This window comes from Rutidosis leptorrhynchoides, chromosome 3, assembly GCF_046630445.1.
Source record: "Rutidosis leptorrhynchoides isolate AG116_Rl617_1_P2 chromosome 3, CSIRO_AGI_Rlap_v1, whole genome shotgun sequence".
Taxonomy (NCBI): Eukaryota; Viridiplantae; Streptophyta; class Magnoliopsida; order Asterales; family Asteraceae; genus Rutidosis; species Rutidosis leptorrhynchoides.
Genome location: NC_092335.1, coordinates 555503894 through 555522015, shown reverse-complemented (window position 1 = coordinate 555522015; position 18122 = coordinate 555503894). Strand labels below are relative to the sequence as shown.

Genomic DNA, 18122 nt, shown 5'->3' with positions numbered 1-18122 from the left:
AAAGTCCATCAAATCCACCTATATGTGAAGTGAGCTCTATAACCGAGAACCACTTCACCCGACCCGCACCCATCCTACACATACATATGTACATAGGATATTAACACTCACCTTGTCGCCTTGATGAATGCTTCCAAATAATCCGCAACTTGTCAATGGAAAGTACCTAATCCATTATCACAATTACAACAACACACTTAGAGTGGATTTACAAACCAACCCTAATCGACACTTAGTGCCATTTCGACCCAATTGCACTTCCAAGCACAAACCGTGCCCAAACTAACCAATTATCACTAACACAAGTGAGAATGGTCCTAATATGCCAATTAAACCCCATCGCAAGTGTTAAACACTTATTGTTCTCAAAATCGCCCATAAACCCTAATTTTGACCCATAAAGTCAAAATCTCACCATTTGCAAGTTTTGACACCAAAACATATTTAACTTTGTTTTATACTTCAACTTAATCCATTTTAAGTTTATAAACCTCATCGAATCGGCATTCAGGTCATAATCATCAACAAACCCTAACTTTGACTCTAGTCAAAATTAGTCAACCATAAGAACCTTAAAGGTCTCCAATACATCAATAATCACTAATACTAGTGATTATATACCATTCTCAAGTCTTAAACATGGTTAAATCATTAACCAACCCAAAACCCGCCTCTTAACACTTATAAACCCGAATCTTGGTGTTAATCTTCAATTAACAACTAAATGGGTTCCATCTATGAATCATATAATCAAAAGCCCCAAAATTGAATGATGAAAACGAAAATGAAATTCGGAGTTAGAGCTTACCACTAGTATCACCGTGTAGCCAAGAACGAGGAGAACAAACTTGTCTACTACGCCAAAGATCAAAACCCGCTTCTTCCTTTCCAAAAATCTCTTTGAATCAAATGGGTGTTTGAGTTTGTTGAGAGAAAATTGAAAGAAAAGGAAAAAGAAATAGGGAAATAAAATGGGTGGATGAGGTTAAGTCCTCAAATCTGGCTCAAACGCGAAAAGACCGAAATGCCCTTTTAAAACTCTTAAAATAACCAAAGGAGTCTGCCAGCGACCATTGGTGAGGCGCGCGACCAGGTGGCGCGGCTCGTGACCAGCCAGAATCAGAATCCAGGTCTTACATATATATGTATATCGTGTTAGAATTATCTAACACTATTATATATTATCTTAATATAATTAAGACACATAATATATATATTGTCTGAATCACCCCACGACCCATTGTATACATGTCTCAGACTCGATCACAACCCATGGTATATATATTATTTTAGAATCAACCTCGACCCATTATATGCTAACTCGAGCATTACCACATATAGTGTCTTATGGGTTATTCAAAATAATATATATAGATGGTGTCAACATGATATGTCAAAACATTATATACGTGAATTATAATAGTCGGGGTTAATTCTACGATAATATATTATAATCTTAATAAAAAAAATCGTAAGACACTATATATATATATATATATATATATATATATATATATATATATATATATATATATATAGTGTCTTACGATTTTTTTATTAAGATTATAATATATTGTCGTAGAATTAACCCCAACTATTATAATTTGTATTTCTACTAATAAGGGATCAAGACATGTATAAATACATGTAGGATAAGTTAGCTAGGATATGGTTAGTATAGTTTTGTTATAAAAATTTTCGTAGCTAAAACTAGTAATTCTAACCAATTTTGTTTTACCCATAATTTCTTCATTACAAATTCGACTTGAATAAATCAAATGGCTATGGTTTCGTATCGAACCGAAATTTAATAATCTAAACAGAATAAGTATAGATTTAAAGTTGGAGTTACAGGTTACAAGTCATTTTTGAAAGAGGTAGTCATTTCCGTCGAAAGAGCGACATCTTGATGACCATTTTGAAAAACATACTTTTACTTTGTGTTAAACCATGATTTTTGGATATAGTATCATGTTCATATGAAATATCATTTTTTCAGAAAATAAACTTTAAATTCAAAGATTAAGATAGTTTTTATTTTTCCAACCCAAAACAGCCCCCGATTTTACTACAACGGCGTATGTCCGGTTTTACGGTGTTCTTCGTGTTTCCAAGCTTTAATTCATTAAGTTAGCATATCATTTAGATATAAAACATGTGTTAGGTTGTTTTTAAGAGTCAAGTTATAAGGATTAACTTTGTTTGCGAACAAGTTTAGAATGAACTAAACTATGTTCTAGTGATTACAAGTTATATTCTTCGAATAAGATATTTATAGTTATATAAATCGAATCAAAGTTTGAATATAAATATTACCTTGAATAAGAAAGATAACCTACTATAAATAACAAAGGTTTCTTGATCTTAGGTGATTACTTGGAATGGATTTGAAAGCTTGGAAGTAATCTTGCAAACTTGAAAGTGTTATTGAGTAGTTGTTTTGTATGATGATCAAAGGTTGAATTTATGAGCTAGATTGATGTAGATTTTGATGAAGATGATGAATAACACTTAGAACATCAAGAGAGAACTTGAGAGAGATGTGTTTGATGCACGAAAATTGAAAAGTGAATGTGTTTGTGGTGATGGTGAAAAACGTGAAAATGGAGTACACATATAGTCTCAATTAGTTTGAATTTTTGTTAGATATTTCATGCTAGTTGCCAAATGATGGTTCCCACATGTCTTGATGACTCATTAAGGCTGTTAAGAGCTGATCATTAAAGTGTATATACCAATAGTATGTACATCTAGAAGCTGGGTATAATACGAGTACGAATACTGATTGAATACGAGTAGAATTGTTGATGAAAACGAATGGGAATGTAATTGTAACCATTTTTGTTAAGTATGAGTGTTTTGATATATGACTCGAAGTCTTTCAAATGTGTATTAATACATATAAATACACTACATATATATACATTTTAATTGAGTCGTTAACTCATCGTTAGTCGTTATATGTATGTGTTGTTTTGAAACCTTTAAGTTAACGATCTCGTTAAATGTAATTAATCCCATTGTTATTATACCTAATGAGATGTTAAATTGCTATGTTATCATGATAACATAGTGTGTTAATATATCTTAATATGATATAGAAATATTAAGACATTATTACAACGATAATCGTTACCTATATATATCGTTTCGAAATCTATAAGTTAGTAGTCTCATTTTACGTATATAGTTCATTGTTAATATACATAATGAGATACTTAAATATCATTTCATCATGTTAAACATATATATATATATATATATATATATATATATATATATATATATATATATATATATATATATATGTATATTATCATGTCATATACAAGTTATAACGTTCGTGAATCATCGGACAAACTGGGTGGTCAAACGTTTACATGGAAACCATTTCAATTAATCAAGTCTTAACAAGTTTGATTGCTTAATATGTTGGAAACATTTATTCATGTAAATATTAATCTCACATAATATATATTATATATAATCATGGAAAAATCTGGGTTATGACATGTAATACAAGATTGCACTTCTCAACCCGTTTATGGAGAAACACCAGTACGTTTAGTGTATAGTTTGTGAACGAGTCGCTGGAAGAACTCGAAGAAGACGACATATTGTGATGAATGGTGTTGTAAATAACTTAAATATTATAGAGAGAAAATGATAAAAAAAAAAGAAGAAGATATAGTTGTGTGTGTAAAATGAGTAAAATAAAGATGGTATTTATAAGAAAGAAAAGAAAAAAAGAATACAAAAACTTGCCGTCTAACAACTAGTTTTTCAAAACTTTGAACTCCAATGGCTATTTTGTCCACCGTCGGTTGAAGGATTTTGATAATCGACGACGAGATCGACGCCGTCGCGGTGTTGACCGACTGTCGATCTCGGCGTCGATTTTGAGGGACGGTGAAAAAAAATTTCGAACACCGCGTGCTCTAATGTAACCTCAAGGATTGTCAACTTCCTTATTAGCCAATGACGTATCTTTGAATTTACGTGAATTCGTATAATATATAATATACCGTTGTACTGACGATTTTGTTTATCATTTGTAAGTTAGTGTTTGCTTGCTGTAAACAAAATAACATCGAATTTACTTAGTACATACTAGACTTATATTTAATTATTTTTTTTAATATATATATATATATATATATATATATATATATATATATATATATATATATATATATATATATATATATATATATATATATATATATATATAAAAGTTAGGTTAGTGTTTTATTGTAGACCTAGTTTTATGGGAATGAAAGAATATATATTAGTTTTTCAAAAATATAAATGGGTTGAGTATTTATCCAAATCTCTTTCTAACCAAACAATTACTAAGACCATTTGTAACGATTGTGACGTTTCTTTCTGGCGTTTCTTATTTTTTGCAATTTTTGATGAGTTGACCATATTTCTTTTTTTTGGTGGAGTAGTGGTGATGTTTCTTTTTGGTGTTGGTTAGGAGTATTGTGATTATGTGTTAAAATATAATTGAGTTAAGTATTAAAAGAGGATAAAAATAATATTTCAAAATTAATAAAAAAATGAAAAATACAAGAAACATCCGTTTCTTTTCTCGTCACTATCCAAATAACACTAAAGTGGCACCAAAAGTGATGACTTGTTACAGCCAAAAATGACGTTTCTCTTGGTCCACATCAACAAGTGACTCCGTTACTTGCAAGCGTTACTTGTGATTCCTAATAAAGGACTGAAAGTTGAATCGGATCGAATCATACACGACCCTAGTTGAATTAATTGCAATGTTAAGTATAAATATTTATTTTTTAATATCGACTTACTTATGTAATTTTAATATTAGTGTTATTTATATCAACGATTGTTCATAAATATAATATTAATTAATTTATATATGTAAAATAGTTAAACGTAACCTTTAAGATTACGTTTATCATTTTTGGCTTTTAAAACGTAATAGCACTAGTATCGTCTTTTTAAAAGAAATTTATTACATGACCGTTAAATAAAAGTAGTTGAAAAAACATTTAATTATAATAAACAAATTAATTAATCAAATACGTTAATTTTTTAGTTATCGTCTTCAACTATTTGTAAAACTGTAAAAGCTAGTAATAACTTCAACAATTGACTAAACATATAGAAGGCGGGAGAAAGAATCCTTTTTCAAACATTTGGCTTGTTTTCCCAAATCCAAATCCCCAATTTCCTTTTTACGCAAATATCTGAATCCAGAAAAAGCTCGAAGAAGAAGAAGAAAATGGAGCGAATAAACGTAGCAGTTAGAGCAAGACCTCTATCACCAGAAGATGCAAAAACAAGCCCTTGGCAAATTTCCACCAATTCCATTTTACTTGCTAACCCTCCCACCAAATTCGATTTCGGTAATTAGGGTTTTCAAATTCTTACTAACTTAATTAAAGCTGACATTATTTAATTTAGTTTATATGTATGTATGTATGTTATGTGAATTTTCGTTGTGAAGTTAAATTAGGTTTTAATTTTTGGTTTTATTTGTCAATTGCAGACCGGATATTTAGGGATGACTGTAAAACAGTGGATGTATACGAATCGCGAACTAAAGATATTGTTTCCGCTGCTGTTGGTGGTTTTAATGGTATGCTTTTGTTTTTAATGCATTAAATTTTGAAATAAGCAGTTAGCATCTGATGCCACTACATTTCGCAAATGCTCAGTTTTGGTGATGGTGAATCTATATCTTACTGAGAATCTGTAATTTGGCTTGTTATTAGTGCTGTACAAGTGAAAAAGGTAAAAATAAATGATATATAAAATTTTGAATTCTAGATCTTGTGAAGTAACTGACTTGTAGATGTTAGAAATGGACGTTTTGGGCGGGTCGGGTAACACGTCAAAACAGGTTTTCTTTAATGTGTCATTGGATTTGATGGTTGTGGACACCTTTTGTCGTTTTGAACAAATAAAGTTATGCGTTGAATCTGACTGCAAAAACTGTATAACTACAAAGATAACCAGATTTTACTTGAATCAAAATGGTTTGGACGTTGTAATGATTCATTTCATTTATTTCGTTTGACCCGCTGGAGACAAACCATAATTCAAGCTGACCCATTTGGCCATTTATTATCAAATGGGTTTAACATTCATCTGATAACTAGGGTATGCTATAGCAAACTTAAATACCTAATCGAGTAATAAATCTTTTTAGAATAAGATGATAGTATTCAGAAACCAGAGGGGCTTTGGCCCATAGGTGCCACACGAACTCTACAACTTATAAGTTGTTGGTGTGTCATTTCCTTTGGTGCTTCAATAATAGAAAAAAAAACGAAAAAGAAGAACCAGTTTTGTAAGACGTGTAAAATATGGTATCTCACACAACATCAGTCCTTATTAAAAATGTTATACTGTATAAGAAATTCATTCCTTACTCGATAGTCACATCATATGATGATAAAAATTCATATTGATACAAGTAATTAGTTATTACAATCTTGTAGAATTATTATAAATTTACAACCAAATGCCAAATAATTGCTTTTGGTTACACATATAGAAGTCTTTGTATATTGAATGTTCATGGATTTTATAGGTACTGTTTTTGCGTATGGACAAACCAACAGTGGAAAAACGCATACAATGCGTGGGTCTAATGATGAACCTGGAGTCATCCCTTTAGCAGTGCATGATCTATTCAATATGATACAAAAGGTAGCTTTACCTCTTTCTAATTTTACGTATCAATTGTTTGAAACATTAAATTAAAAAAAATACCTTATTTTTAAAGGAAATGGAGCGGGAGTTTCTTTTAAGAATGTCATACATGGAGATCTACAATGAGGAAATCAATGATTTGTTGGCCCCTGAGCACCGTAAGCTTCAAATTCATGAAAGCATTGAGGTAAAATTTATTATTTTCATTGTTCGATAAACTGGCGTATGATAAATAGTGTTTTCTCATTCTATTTTCGTATGTAGCGTGGTATATTTGTCGCTGGCTTAAAAGAAGAAATTGTTACAAGTCCACAACAAGTTCTTGAGTTCATGGAGTTCGGCGAAGGTAATTCGTAATATAATTTTATAAATATATATATAAGCTTTGTTTGTAGTGTTATATCTAATGACATTGAATTTTGGGCTCGTGGGAGTGTTACTTTTTTCTATTTTATTTTTAATTTTTAGTTTTTAATTCTTTTTAATTTGTAGCTCATCGCCATATTGGGGAGACAAATATGAATGTACACAGCAGCAGATCTCATACCATTTTCCGTATGGTATGATTATTAATTCTCTTAACTTTTCTTAATTGATTTTCTTCAAGTTTACGAGATGAAGTTTGCTTGTTTAGATTATCGAGAGCAGGGATAAATGTGAAGATGAATATGCAGAGAGTTCATGTGATGCTGTACGTGTATCTGTTTTGGTATGTGTTATGTAACACTGATTTTTTCTAATGTAAACTTATCTTTGCTTTTTTTAATTCATTAGTGATTTATATTTATATTATTGTTTTTTTACCATTCTATGTGTTAGAACTTGGTGGACCTTGCCGGTTCAGAACGAGCTGCTAAAACTGGTGCTGAAGGTGTTCGTTTGAAAGAGGGGTCCCACATCAACAAAAGCTTAATGACACTTGGGACTGTAATCAAAAAGCTTAGTGAAGGTGCTGAGAGCCAAGGGTAGGTTCAAATTTCCCTGACTATAATCAATAATCAATTACATTAAAAAAAAAAGATTTTGACTCACCGATTCTTGTTCATATATATTATATTTGTTGTCCAATATAGGGGTCATGTTCCATATAGGGACAGCAAACTTACACGTATTTTGCAGCCTGCACTCGGAGGCAATGCAAATACAGCCATCATTTGTAACATTACCTTAGCGCAGGTAAACCTAGATATCATTTTGATTTTTCCCATAATTATTATTATTTTTCTTATTGATTATTGATATATAGAGTAGCATTCCAGTTACAAAAGTGTTCTTTCAAGTCAATAAGAGTCACAAACATAATATTTTTTTTAGTTATAATCTGTTAAGTTGAACACAGATCTCTTTAATATCTTTATTCTTTAATTCTTACATTCCTTGATGTCTTCTTCTTTTGATTGCAGGTTCATGCTGATGAAACTAAAAGCAGCCTTCAATTCGCAAGCAGAGCTTTACGTGTCACCAACTGTGTGCATGTGAATGAGGTTTGTTATAAATACAATATTTCATATTATCTTGTTCTTTAACTCACTTTTTTTATCATCGTTCTATACTTATTGTAATTTAACAGATTTTGACGGATGCTGCGTTGCTAAAGCGTCAAAAGAAAGAAATCGAGGAGCTTAGAGCAAAGTTACAGGTTAATAAAACATTCTATATAAGGAAAGTTACTTTAGTATTTGATCACTATTCATTGTAGGTTGGTATAACTATTATTCTTTCATCTGATCTTTTAGGGTTCTCATTCAGACAATCTAGGAAATGAGATTCTCAACTTGAGAAATACGTTGTTGCAGGTGCATAATATAACACTTAACTAAATAATTACCATATGTCAAACATATTGTACAAATTATTAATTTTGTTACGTATATGTAGAGTGAATTGGAGAGGGAACGAATAGCTTTGGAGTTAGAAGAGGAAAAAAAAGCTCAAGCTGAAAGAGAGAAAATGTTGCTTGAACAATCTAAAAAGATCCAAAATTTGAGCTCGATGGTTTTGTCAATTAATAGAGATGAAACGTATAATCAACCCAAGAAGGTTTGATTTAATAATTATAATTATAATTATATTTCTTATAATAGATATCTTTATCTTTATGGTTTTTGTATCATCATCTAACTTGTGTTCCTAAAATTTCCCTAAAAACTTAAAAAGGCAAAGCGGCGTGATACATGGTGTCCAGGGGAACTTTCAAAGGTGACAAACGAGGTATTAATATATTCTACCATATATTTCTTTTAATTGTATGCTATATATATTATATATGCAACATTATAATTGTCATATTTAAATATTTTTGTACTTGATATTTTGTCTATCTACGGTCTCCAGTTACCTACAATGATCCCGGGACAAGCTTCTGCAATGAAACCGGTCAGAGTTGACCGTGAAAGAGGACCTCTCTTACCTTTTGATGCCCTAGTAAACGATAACACTTCAAATACATGCAACCAGGAACGAGATCGTAATAACGTGACGTCACGTGATTTTGGTCTTCCAGATTCACGCTCATTGATTCATGTTACAAGCAGAAAAAAACCACCTATTAAGAAAAAGAACTTACATACGGTTGGTTTTAATTTATATACTTTGAGCATTGTACCTTGCAAATCCTTTTTTGAAATGCATGTGATTGTTTTGCTTGCAGGAAAGTGCTGAGTTAACCGAAATGCGAACAGATTATGAGAACTTGCTCTTACAATTTGAAACTGAGGTCTGTGTTTTTTTCGTTGTTTTTTAATGTAAATATAGAATATAGATAGATATATTTACATTTTTTAAATCTTATTGATATCTTTTTGTTACAGAGAATGATGAGTTTTATACAAATTGACTACTTAACAAGAAGACTTATGGAGTCGAACACATCTGATGGTGATGAAGCGGCTGTTCGGTTAACAAACGTTAAATGTCCGAATGAAACGGAGGCCGATATCGTTGTCAAACAACTTCAAGAAAAGGTTATAGTCTTGTTAATATTTTCTTTTACTAACAAGTTTCCATTTTAATTGTTTTATGTGACTCATATCTGTATGTCGTATTGCAGATCTCGATTTTGGAGATAGAGAAATCTTCAAGTATGCAGAATTTAGAGTCTGCTGTTGAGTTAGAAACAGAGAAGAATGCGTACGCTTGTAATAAGCAAGAAGAGGTTTGACTTTTGGAGACTTTTCATAAAATATTATTGTATAATTGCAACAAAGTGATATAATTTCTTGTATGGGTGTACGTTTATATGGTGGAGATGTTTTTTTGTTTTGTTATTGTTTTATAATAAGTTTTAGTTTTAGTTATCTTTGTTCCTGTTTCTGCTCTAATTAGCTCATTTGGTTATCTGATAGCTACATATAGAACTCCTGGCTGCACAGGAGGAAGCCAGATTGGCTCATGAAAAACTTACTTCGATGGTAAGTTACTATAAAATTTGATGCATGTGTCTCACGTTTTGTTGATAATAAGGTTTTACTATGATGTAATTATTATATGCATTATTATTATTATTATTATTAAAACTAACAAGTGAAAGATGAAGTGACAAATGTATATATGAGACTACTAAATATAATCTGAAGAAAGTATCAGTTGAGAAATTTTAACTATTAGTTTTCCAATTACTCTTTGTTCATGAATTTAATTTAATGTATTGTTAATATGTAGGAGGAGAACAACAAGGTGTTAATGAAGTTATTTGAAGACATCCAAGATATAACATCTGATGTTCAACATTCAAAAGCTGTTGTTGACTCAATGATGCAAGAACATTTGCAAAGTTGTTCTGCATTTTCAGATATTATTGCTGTGAGTAATTCCAACTTTATAATATTAAACGTTACAAATTGTTAAATATCTCTAATACTATGAGTTGAGCACAGTTTTGCTAAATTTTGCAGGATGTTAAGTCTTTTTCTTCCTGTAATAATATTCAAATAAAAACACTACTTGGCGACTATGAAAAAATTCATTGTTCCATGAAAGCCAAAGTAGATGCACTTGAACATGACAAGGTATGATTCATTATTGAAATTGTATTTTTATTTCATATTATATGATCTTATCATCTTCAATTATGAGATTTTTGTTATTGTTGTAGATTTTTATGAACAATCATTTGGAGGACCTTCAACAAAGAATCGAACAAGAACGTCTAAATGGTGAAAATTCAGCTCAGGCTTTAAGAGTATGTCGTTGATTTCCTAGATTGACCAACTTTGACTTTATCTGAAAACTCTTCTAAATGTGCAAATTTTGTGTTTCAGGAACTCTCTGAAACTCATGAAATGGAAACAACCGAGTTTCTATCTCATATCAAAACACTCGAACATGAGTTATCATCTCTTTCGTCTTTGGTATCGGCTAAGGAAAAAGAAAGTATGAGGAAAGACCTTGAGAAAACGAAGGCAAAACTTAAAGAAACTGAATTCAAATTAAGGAATATGAGTCAAGAGAAGACAAAGTTAGAGGTAATGTCTCATTTTTTGTTATTTATGTAATGATCAGCAACAAGTTATCTAATTGTACGTCTATATTTGTTACATATAGGGTGAAAAGGCTTGTGCAGAGAGAGAAATAAAACGGTTACACGGTCAAAAAGCTATTCTTGAACGCGATATAAACAAGCGCGAGTCTATTGCTGGTAGAAGGCGAGATTCCGTTATGGATAGAAGCTCAAATATTTACAACCCAAAAAAAGTCAAAGGACATGCTGTTAGCGTTGACCAGGTATTGCAAAGTAGATAATACCAACTGGTTCTGATCAAGCGATTTTTTTAGTTCTAAGTATGCTATTGTTTCACTATTTAGGAAGAGTTCAATAAACTTGAAGTACTTGCATTTGAAATGGAGGCTACTATTGGTTCTTTAGAAGAACAATTAGCAATCGTTAACGATGAAAAGGAACAAGCGGTTTTAAGAGCCGAAAGTCTAGACCTTAAAGTGCAAGAACTATCAGATAAATTGAACTTTACAAACTCAGAATTACAAACTTTAGAGGAACTTGTGTCAAGTCTTGTAAGTTATGCTCATCATTGATTACATATTAAATTTTTGCGCGTTTTCTTTTCTCCATTCGAAATGATGATTCGTATTGTTTCAGAGGGCCGAATTGGAAAATGCAGCACAACATAATCAGAATGCGGATAGCTCTATTACTAGGTTGGCGGAGGAAAAGGATGAATTGGCAATGGTATTGAGTTGCTCACTTTATTATTACACGTGTCGAAACCACTGTTGCAGAACTTGGAATTACTCTTCGAGTACTTGGTTTTTGCAACTCGGATAGTACTCAGCAAGTACTTGGTCAAACTCAGTCAAACTGGGTCAAAATTTTGGATTGCTCGGAAAATCGGTCAAAATTGGTCAAAACTAGATCAATATGGGTCAAAGTCAAACATGGTCAAAATTGGTCAAAGTCAAATATGGTGAACACCCGAGTACTCCCCGAGTTTCCGAGTACTCCCTTACTAGGGATATTTGCAACCCTGGTTGAAACTGAGTTTCTTTTCACTTGATTCTTTTAATTACATTCGGCTACTTGCAGCAACTTACTGATGCTCTCCTGACAAATGAGGAAGAAAGGGCCATATGGTCTGCCAAAGAAAAAGCATCAATTGAATCAATTGAAAACAAAACCAAGTTGTTTAATGACGAGATTGCTTCGCTAACAGATTCAATGTCAAAGGTAATGGACATTTATATTATTTTCTTACACAAAAAATTTACAATCTATAATGCATGTAAAAGTCGGCAGAGTCGGCAATGCTTCGGTTTGAGGACTAGCCCATCCCGACTCGCCTAAAAACGTTTTAAAAGTCGCACAACGCTAAAACGTTGGGTCAAAGTTAGGTCAATATTTTTATATTTTTTAGAATTAGATTTCATGCCATATATCTATGTTTGAAATATTTATGTTTTATGTTTAATATATACATGTTGAATTTATTTATGACTAAAAGTCAACATTGGTGAATGCCCGAATCTTCCTTGATTTGAAACTTTTACAACCTTGTATATTTGATACTTTTTTATTGTTTTAAGGCTAGGATTGAACTAGATGCCTGCAGACAAGAATGCCAGCTCATCACCTCAAAACTGGCTTTAGCAGAGGAGAAACTTGAAATGGAGAACACGTGCAGTATGGAGAGATCAATTGAAATCGATCAACTAAAGAACGATCTCAGACTGCTTGATGACCAGAAAAGAATATCTGAAGATGTACGTTTAAGACTTCTTATATCTTTATATTCTGTTTCTTTCTAATTCATCACAATACACACTTGAATTATATATCGACATTTTTATTACTGACAATCGTTCAGGTTTTGATGTCGAAGCTCGAAACTCTTTCTTTGAAATATCGAAATGCATGTGAAGAAGTCGATAAGGTAAAAAGATCATTTTTTTTCAATGTTTGGGATTTTTTTTATTAGAAAATAACTGAACACGTTGGGGCATATTTTTTATCAGCTCTTGAATGGCAAAAATGAAGTTGAGGAGTTGAAGACGAAGCTATCCACCTTAGAAGTCAAGATACACAATGTAAGTTCTCTGTTCTTCAAATAAAATAGTCAAGGTTGCAAATATCACTACTCGGAGAGAACTCGGATGTTGACCAAGTTTGACTTCGACCATATTTTGACCAGTTTTCCTAGTAATCCCATGTTTTGGCTGAACTTTGACGGATTGACCGAGATTGACTTTGACTGAGTACTTTCTAGTACTGACAATAATACATCTTGTTTTTTTAAGATAGCTATCAGTAAATCTTAACATTTATTTTGCTAGTATCTCATTGTGAACTTTTTCCTAACCATTTTGTAATAATCTCTATCATTAGTAACTCAAACAAGATATTTTAAAGTTATAAACTTGAGCAGTTAATATTTTATATGTATATAAAGTTGCCTCGAATTAGCTTGTTAAAAGATGGAGGAGTTTTGCTGTATGTGCCTATGTATGTACTCCATATATGTTAACCTAAAGCTAGACCTAATCGCACAATTAGTAACACTTGAATTCTACTCATTATCTTTATTCATGTTTCACCAATTAAATTTTCATTTCAACCAATCATCCTTTTAGGCATGCCTTTAGACTTGTAACGCCTACTTAACATTTTTCGTTCTCAAATAACTTAAATAAATGTGAGCTTTTTGCTCGTTTCAGGACAATGTAAAAAACAGTTTAGAGAGACCAAAACTGAGAATGAGGCTGAATGGAGCACAAACAAAGCTGGATAGCATTCGAGTCAGATGCGAAGAAGAAATAGAGGAGAAAGCTTACATGCATAAACAGTATGAAGAAGCTACAAACAACTTAAAGAGTAAATATGCGGCTAGAGGAATCGAAATAATGAACCTCAAGAAACAGCTTGCTCTAAAGGGGTAGTTTAGTTTGTCCCCAGTTCTCTAATACTTGTTTTTATATATTATTATTATCCGTCTACATTACATATGTAAGTAGTAAATATACAACAGCAACATCAAGTCAACAACAATACCTGATCTCTTTTTTGGACATTTGGAAGTAGAATTTATGACTTCCACTAGTTTTGGCATGAATAGCTCAATTGCGCTCATGTATGCTGTTTTTGGTTTGGTTTGGTTTGGGAGGTTATTCAAAAACCATGTGATTTACTGAAACACAGCAACACTCGTTTCACGTACTGTATGTGGTAGTTCATATATACTGTTAATTATTTACTAACTGTATAATTTTAGTATGGTTTATGGTTATGTTTGTGTTGTGTATTAGTCTGAAAATAAATCTACCAATTAGGATTTACCCACGCTAATTAGTAATCTTCTTTTCCCAAGTATGTGTTTACTTTTGTAAACTTTTAGTCACCTCTTATGGCTACAGATCATGCATGATTGCGGGCAGCTTTTAAAGCAGGTTGTTTGTTGCCTCTTGGTTTGCTCGCAAATGTGACGACCCGGAAATTTCCGACTAAATTTAAACTTAATCTTATTATGATTTCGACACGATAAGCAAAGTCTGTAAAGTTGAGTCTTAAAATTTTGGAACTGTTTACATGAATTCAATTGAACCTTGACCAATTTCGACGATTCACGAACAATTATTTGTAAATAAATATGTATATATTATATGAATATAAATATAAGAATATATAATATTTTGATATAATAAAGTATACTTTAAATAATTGGAATTTAAAATGTAAAATAACAGTTAGAACAATTAAGTACTCTTAATATATATAATAAATATGTATATGTTATTAAAAATCTATGATTTCTATTAAATATATATAAAATATATATTAACTATTCAGTAAATATCATCATATAATTTAATATTATATAAGTAATGATATTATATTAAATTACAAGTTTGAATATAATTGATATATTAATATCATTATCATTACTTTCAATATTATTATTATTATTGATATTAATATTAATATTTGTATTAGTAATATAATTATTTTTAATATAAAACATATATGTATAAAATCTGATATGTATAAATTGTTATATTATTATTATTATTATTAATATTTTTATTATCATTAATAATGTTAATATTATTATAATTAGTAATATTGTTAGTAGCATTAGCAAGATTATTATTATCATTAGTATTAATCATTTATCATATTAGTATTTATTATTACTAGTCTTTTTATAAAAAAAAAATAAAAAAAATAATAATATTATAGGTAATATTAGTAATAATATTATTAATAATATTTATGAGCTATATATATATATATATATATATATATATATATATATATATATATATATATATATATATATATATATATATATATATATATATATATATATATATATATATATATAGATAATCAGATATAAATATAAATATAAATATATATAAATATATATAAATTACAGTTATATAATTATATATATATAAATGCTTATACAGATAAGTATATATACGGTATAAACAGATTATACACAAATAATGAACGTATTCTGTTTCAAATCCCTATCAATCTGTAGATGATTTCTTTTCTGATTCAAACTAGTACAAATCATGACATCAAGATTTCAATTACAGCCAAATTCTGTTAACAATCTCCATCCCTTTTTAATTTTTTTTTTATTTTTTTCTGTACTGGAAGTTCTTCTGTCGACTGCCTTTTGCTATAAATCAAACGAATGACTTAACGTTATGGAAAAAGAAAAATCAATCAACTTTTCACTCTCATTATCAAATACAACCCGTTACCCACTGCAATTCATAAATTAAAACAGAAAATATAAAAAGAGTATACGGTTCTGCCCTGTTCGTTATACTTTTATTTAATACATCGAATTTCAAATTAATTCAAAAATCTATAAATGCTGTTAAGTTAGAATTCTTCCAAGAAAACTATCTGGAAAGTTTTAAGCTCTAATTTTATCTATCAAGTCCTAATTTTAAGGTCAAAGTTAATTTCTAGAAAGTCAAATAATATGTTCTTGAAGAAATTCGAGTGTGATTTTACGTTTTAAGTCAAATTGTTGATTCAGTTAGTTTCTAGGAGGGAAATTCAATCCTTTTTATGTTATAATCATCATCTAAAACGATCCATATTTCAAAATCAGATTTCCAAGTGTTCTTCGTTTTTTTTTAACTGTTACAGCTCTTTTGTTTCTGTTAAAGCAATTTAAAATCTATTGAGTTGTTTCTGTTTTGGTTATAAAATCCTAAAACCAATTTATTAATTCACTAATATGATTTAATGTTGGAGTTCAATGTTTTGTTTCGCGAACCAGTTCGATCTGTTTTCATTATATATTAATTTTTTTTTTATAAAATTTAATTTAAACAAATCATAATCGTTTCTCTTTTAGAGTCCTAAAATCAAAAGAATTAATTGTTGTTACTTGGATTTGATTATGGGATGAATTACGTTTTAAAAATGAGGGAGAAGAATATCACAGAATAATAACGGGTTTAAATACAAATGGGTTGTGTTAAATTCAGAGAAAACAGAAATGGCTCGATGGTTTAGGGAGTGTGCGGGTTAGCAAGAGGTCACGGGTTCGAGCCCGGTCTGAGGCATTTTTTTTTTTATAAAAGCTCTTGAAGGTAGTTTACTAATTATGATAATTATTATTATTATTATTATTATTATTGTTATTATTGTTATTATTAATTGTTATTATTATTACTAGTATTATAATTATTGTTATTGTTATTAATATAAGTATTAGTTATTATTTATTATTACTATCATGATTATAATTACAATTATTATGATTATTATTGTTATTACTAATATTATATTATTGCCTTTAATAATAAGATTTCTATTATTATTATTATTATTATTATTATTATTATTATTATTATTATTATTATTATTATTATTATTATTAAGTAGTAAGTATTATTATCATTTCATTGTAATTATTATTAAATTTTTCATTGTTATTAAAAATTAATGTTATTATCATTATTATTATTATTAATATAATTATTATTATTATTAATAATATTATTATTATTAGTAAAAGTATTATTATTGATACTATAGTTATTATTATTATTACAATTATCATTATTATTATTATCATTAGTAGAAAACTTATGATATATTTTTTGTTATAAGTATTATCATTACTAATATCATTACTATAATTATTATTATTATCAGTATGGTTATCATCATAATCAAATACGATTTTTATTACTATTATAAACGTATTTTACCACATAAATATTATTTATATAAAACTATACTTAAAAGTAATATTACATATAAATATGTATTAATCATATTAACAATCTATATATAAATATTTATATATAAAAAATTAGATATTTTTAAAATAATAAGTTATATATATTAATAAAATCATATAAATATTAATCTTTTTGAATATATACACAAATTAAATATATATACAATACATGAAATTGTTCGATTACAAGTATATGTATTAATATACATATGAATGATATAGGTTCGTGAATCCGAGGCCAACCTTGCATTGTTCAATGTCGTCACATGTATTTTTACTACAAAATACAGTATTGTGAGTTTCATTTGCTCCCTTTTTAAATGCTTTTGCAATATAGATTTTTGGGACTGAGAATACATGCGCTGCTTTTATAACTGTTTTACGAAATAGACACAAGTACTTAAAACTACATTGTATGGTTGGATTACTATACCGAATATTGCCCCTTCAAGTCTGATAACCTAAGAATTAGGGAATGTTAATGTCGGTTACCAGGTGTTTATCATATGAATGATTTTTATACACTTGCGAGTGTATGATTATTTATTAAATTAAAACTTGTGGTCTATTGAAATTATTGAAAAGATTGTTTAAGATAAACCTATGAACTCACCAACCTTTTGGTTGACACTTTAAAGCATGTTTATTCTCAGGTATGAAAGAAATCTTCCGCTGTGCATTTGCTCATTTTAGAGATATTACTTG

The 18122-nt window shown here is 29.6% G+C and overlaps 1 protein-coding gene across 1 annotated transcript; it reads left to right on the top strand.

Annotated features, from left to right (window-relative positions):
- Positions 1–5257: 5257 nt before the first annotated feature.
- On the top strand, positions 5258–14355 carry LOC139898567 (kinesin-like protein KIN-7O). Its single transcript, XM_071881320.1, has 31 exons — positions 5258–5381; positions 5525–5614; positions 6572–6690; positions 6767–6880; positions 6958–7039; positions 7186–7253; positions 7328–7402; positions 7513–7658; positions 7767–7869; positions 8097–8177; positions 8264–8332; positions 8430–8489; positions 8572–8733; positions 8851–8904; positions 9028–9264; positions 9344–9409; positions 9504–9656; positions 9743–9847; positions 10038–10103; positions 10354–10494; positions 10587–10700; positions 10787–10873; positions 10953–11156; positions 11236–11415; positions 11497–11703; positions 11789–11878; positions 12233–12373; positions 12730–12906; positions 13011–13076; positions 13159–13230; positions 13858–14355. Exons 1-31 carry the CDS (start codon positions 5258–5260, stop codon positions 14077–14079), a joined length of 3675 nt encoding a protein of 1224 aa, XP_071737421.1. The 3' UTR covers positions 14080–14355.
- Positions 14356–18122: the final 3767 nt, after the last annotated feature.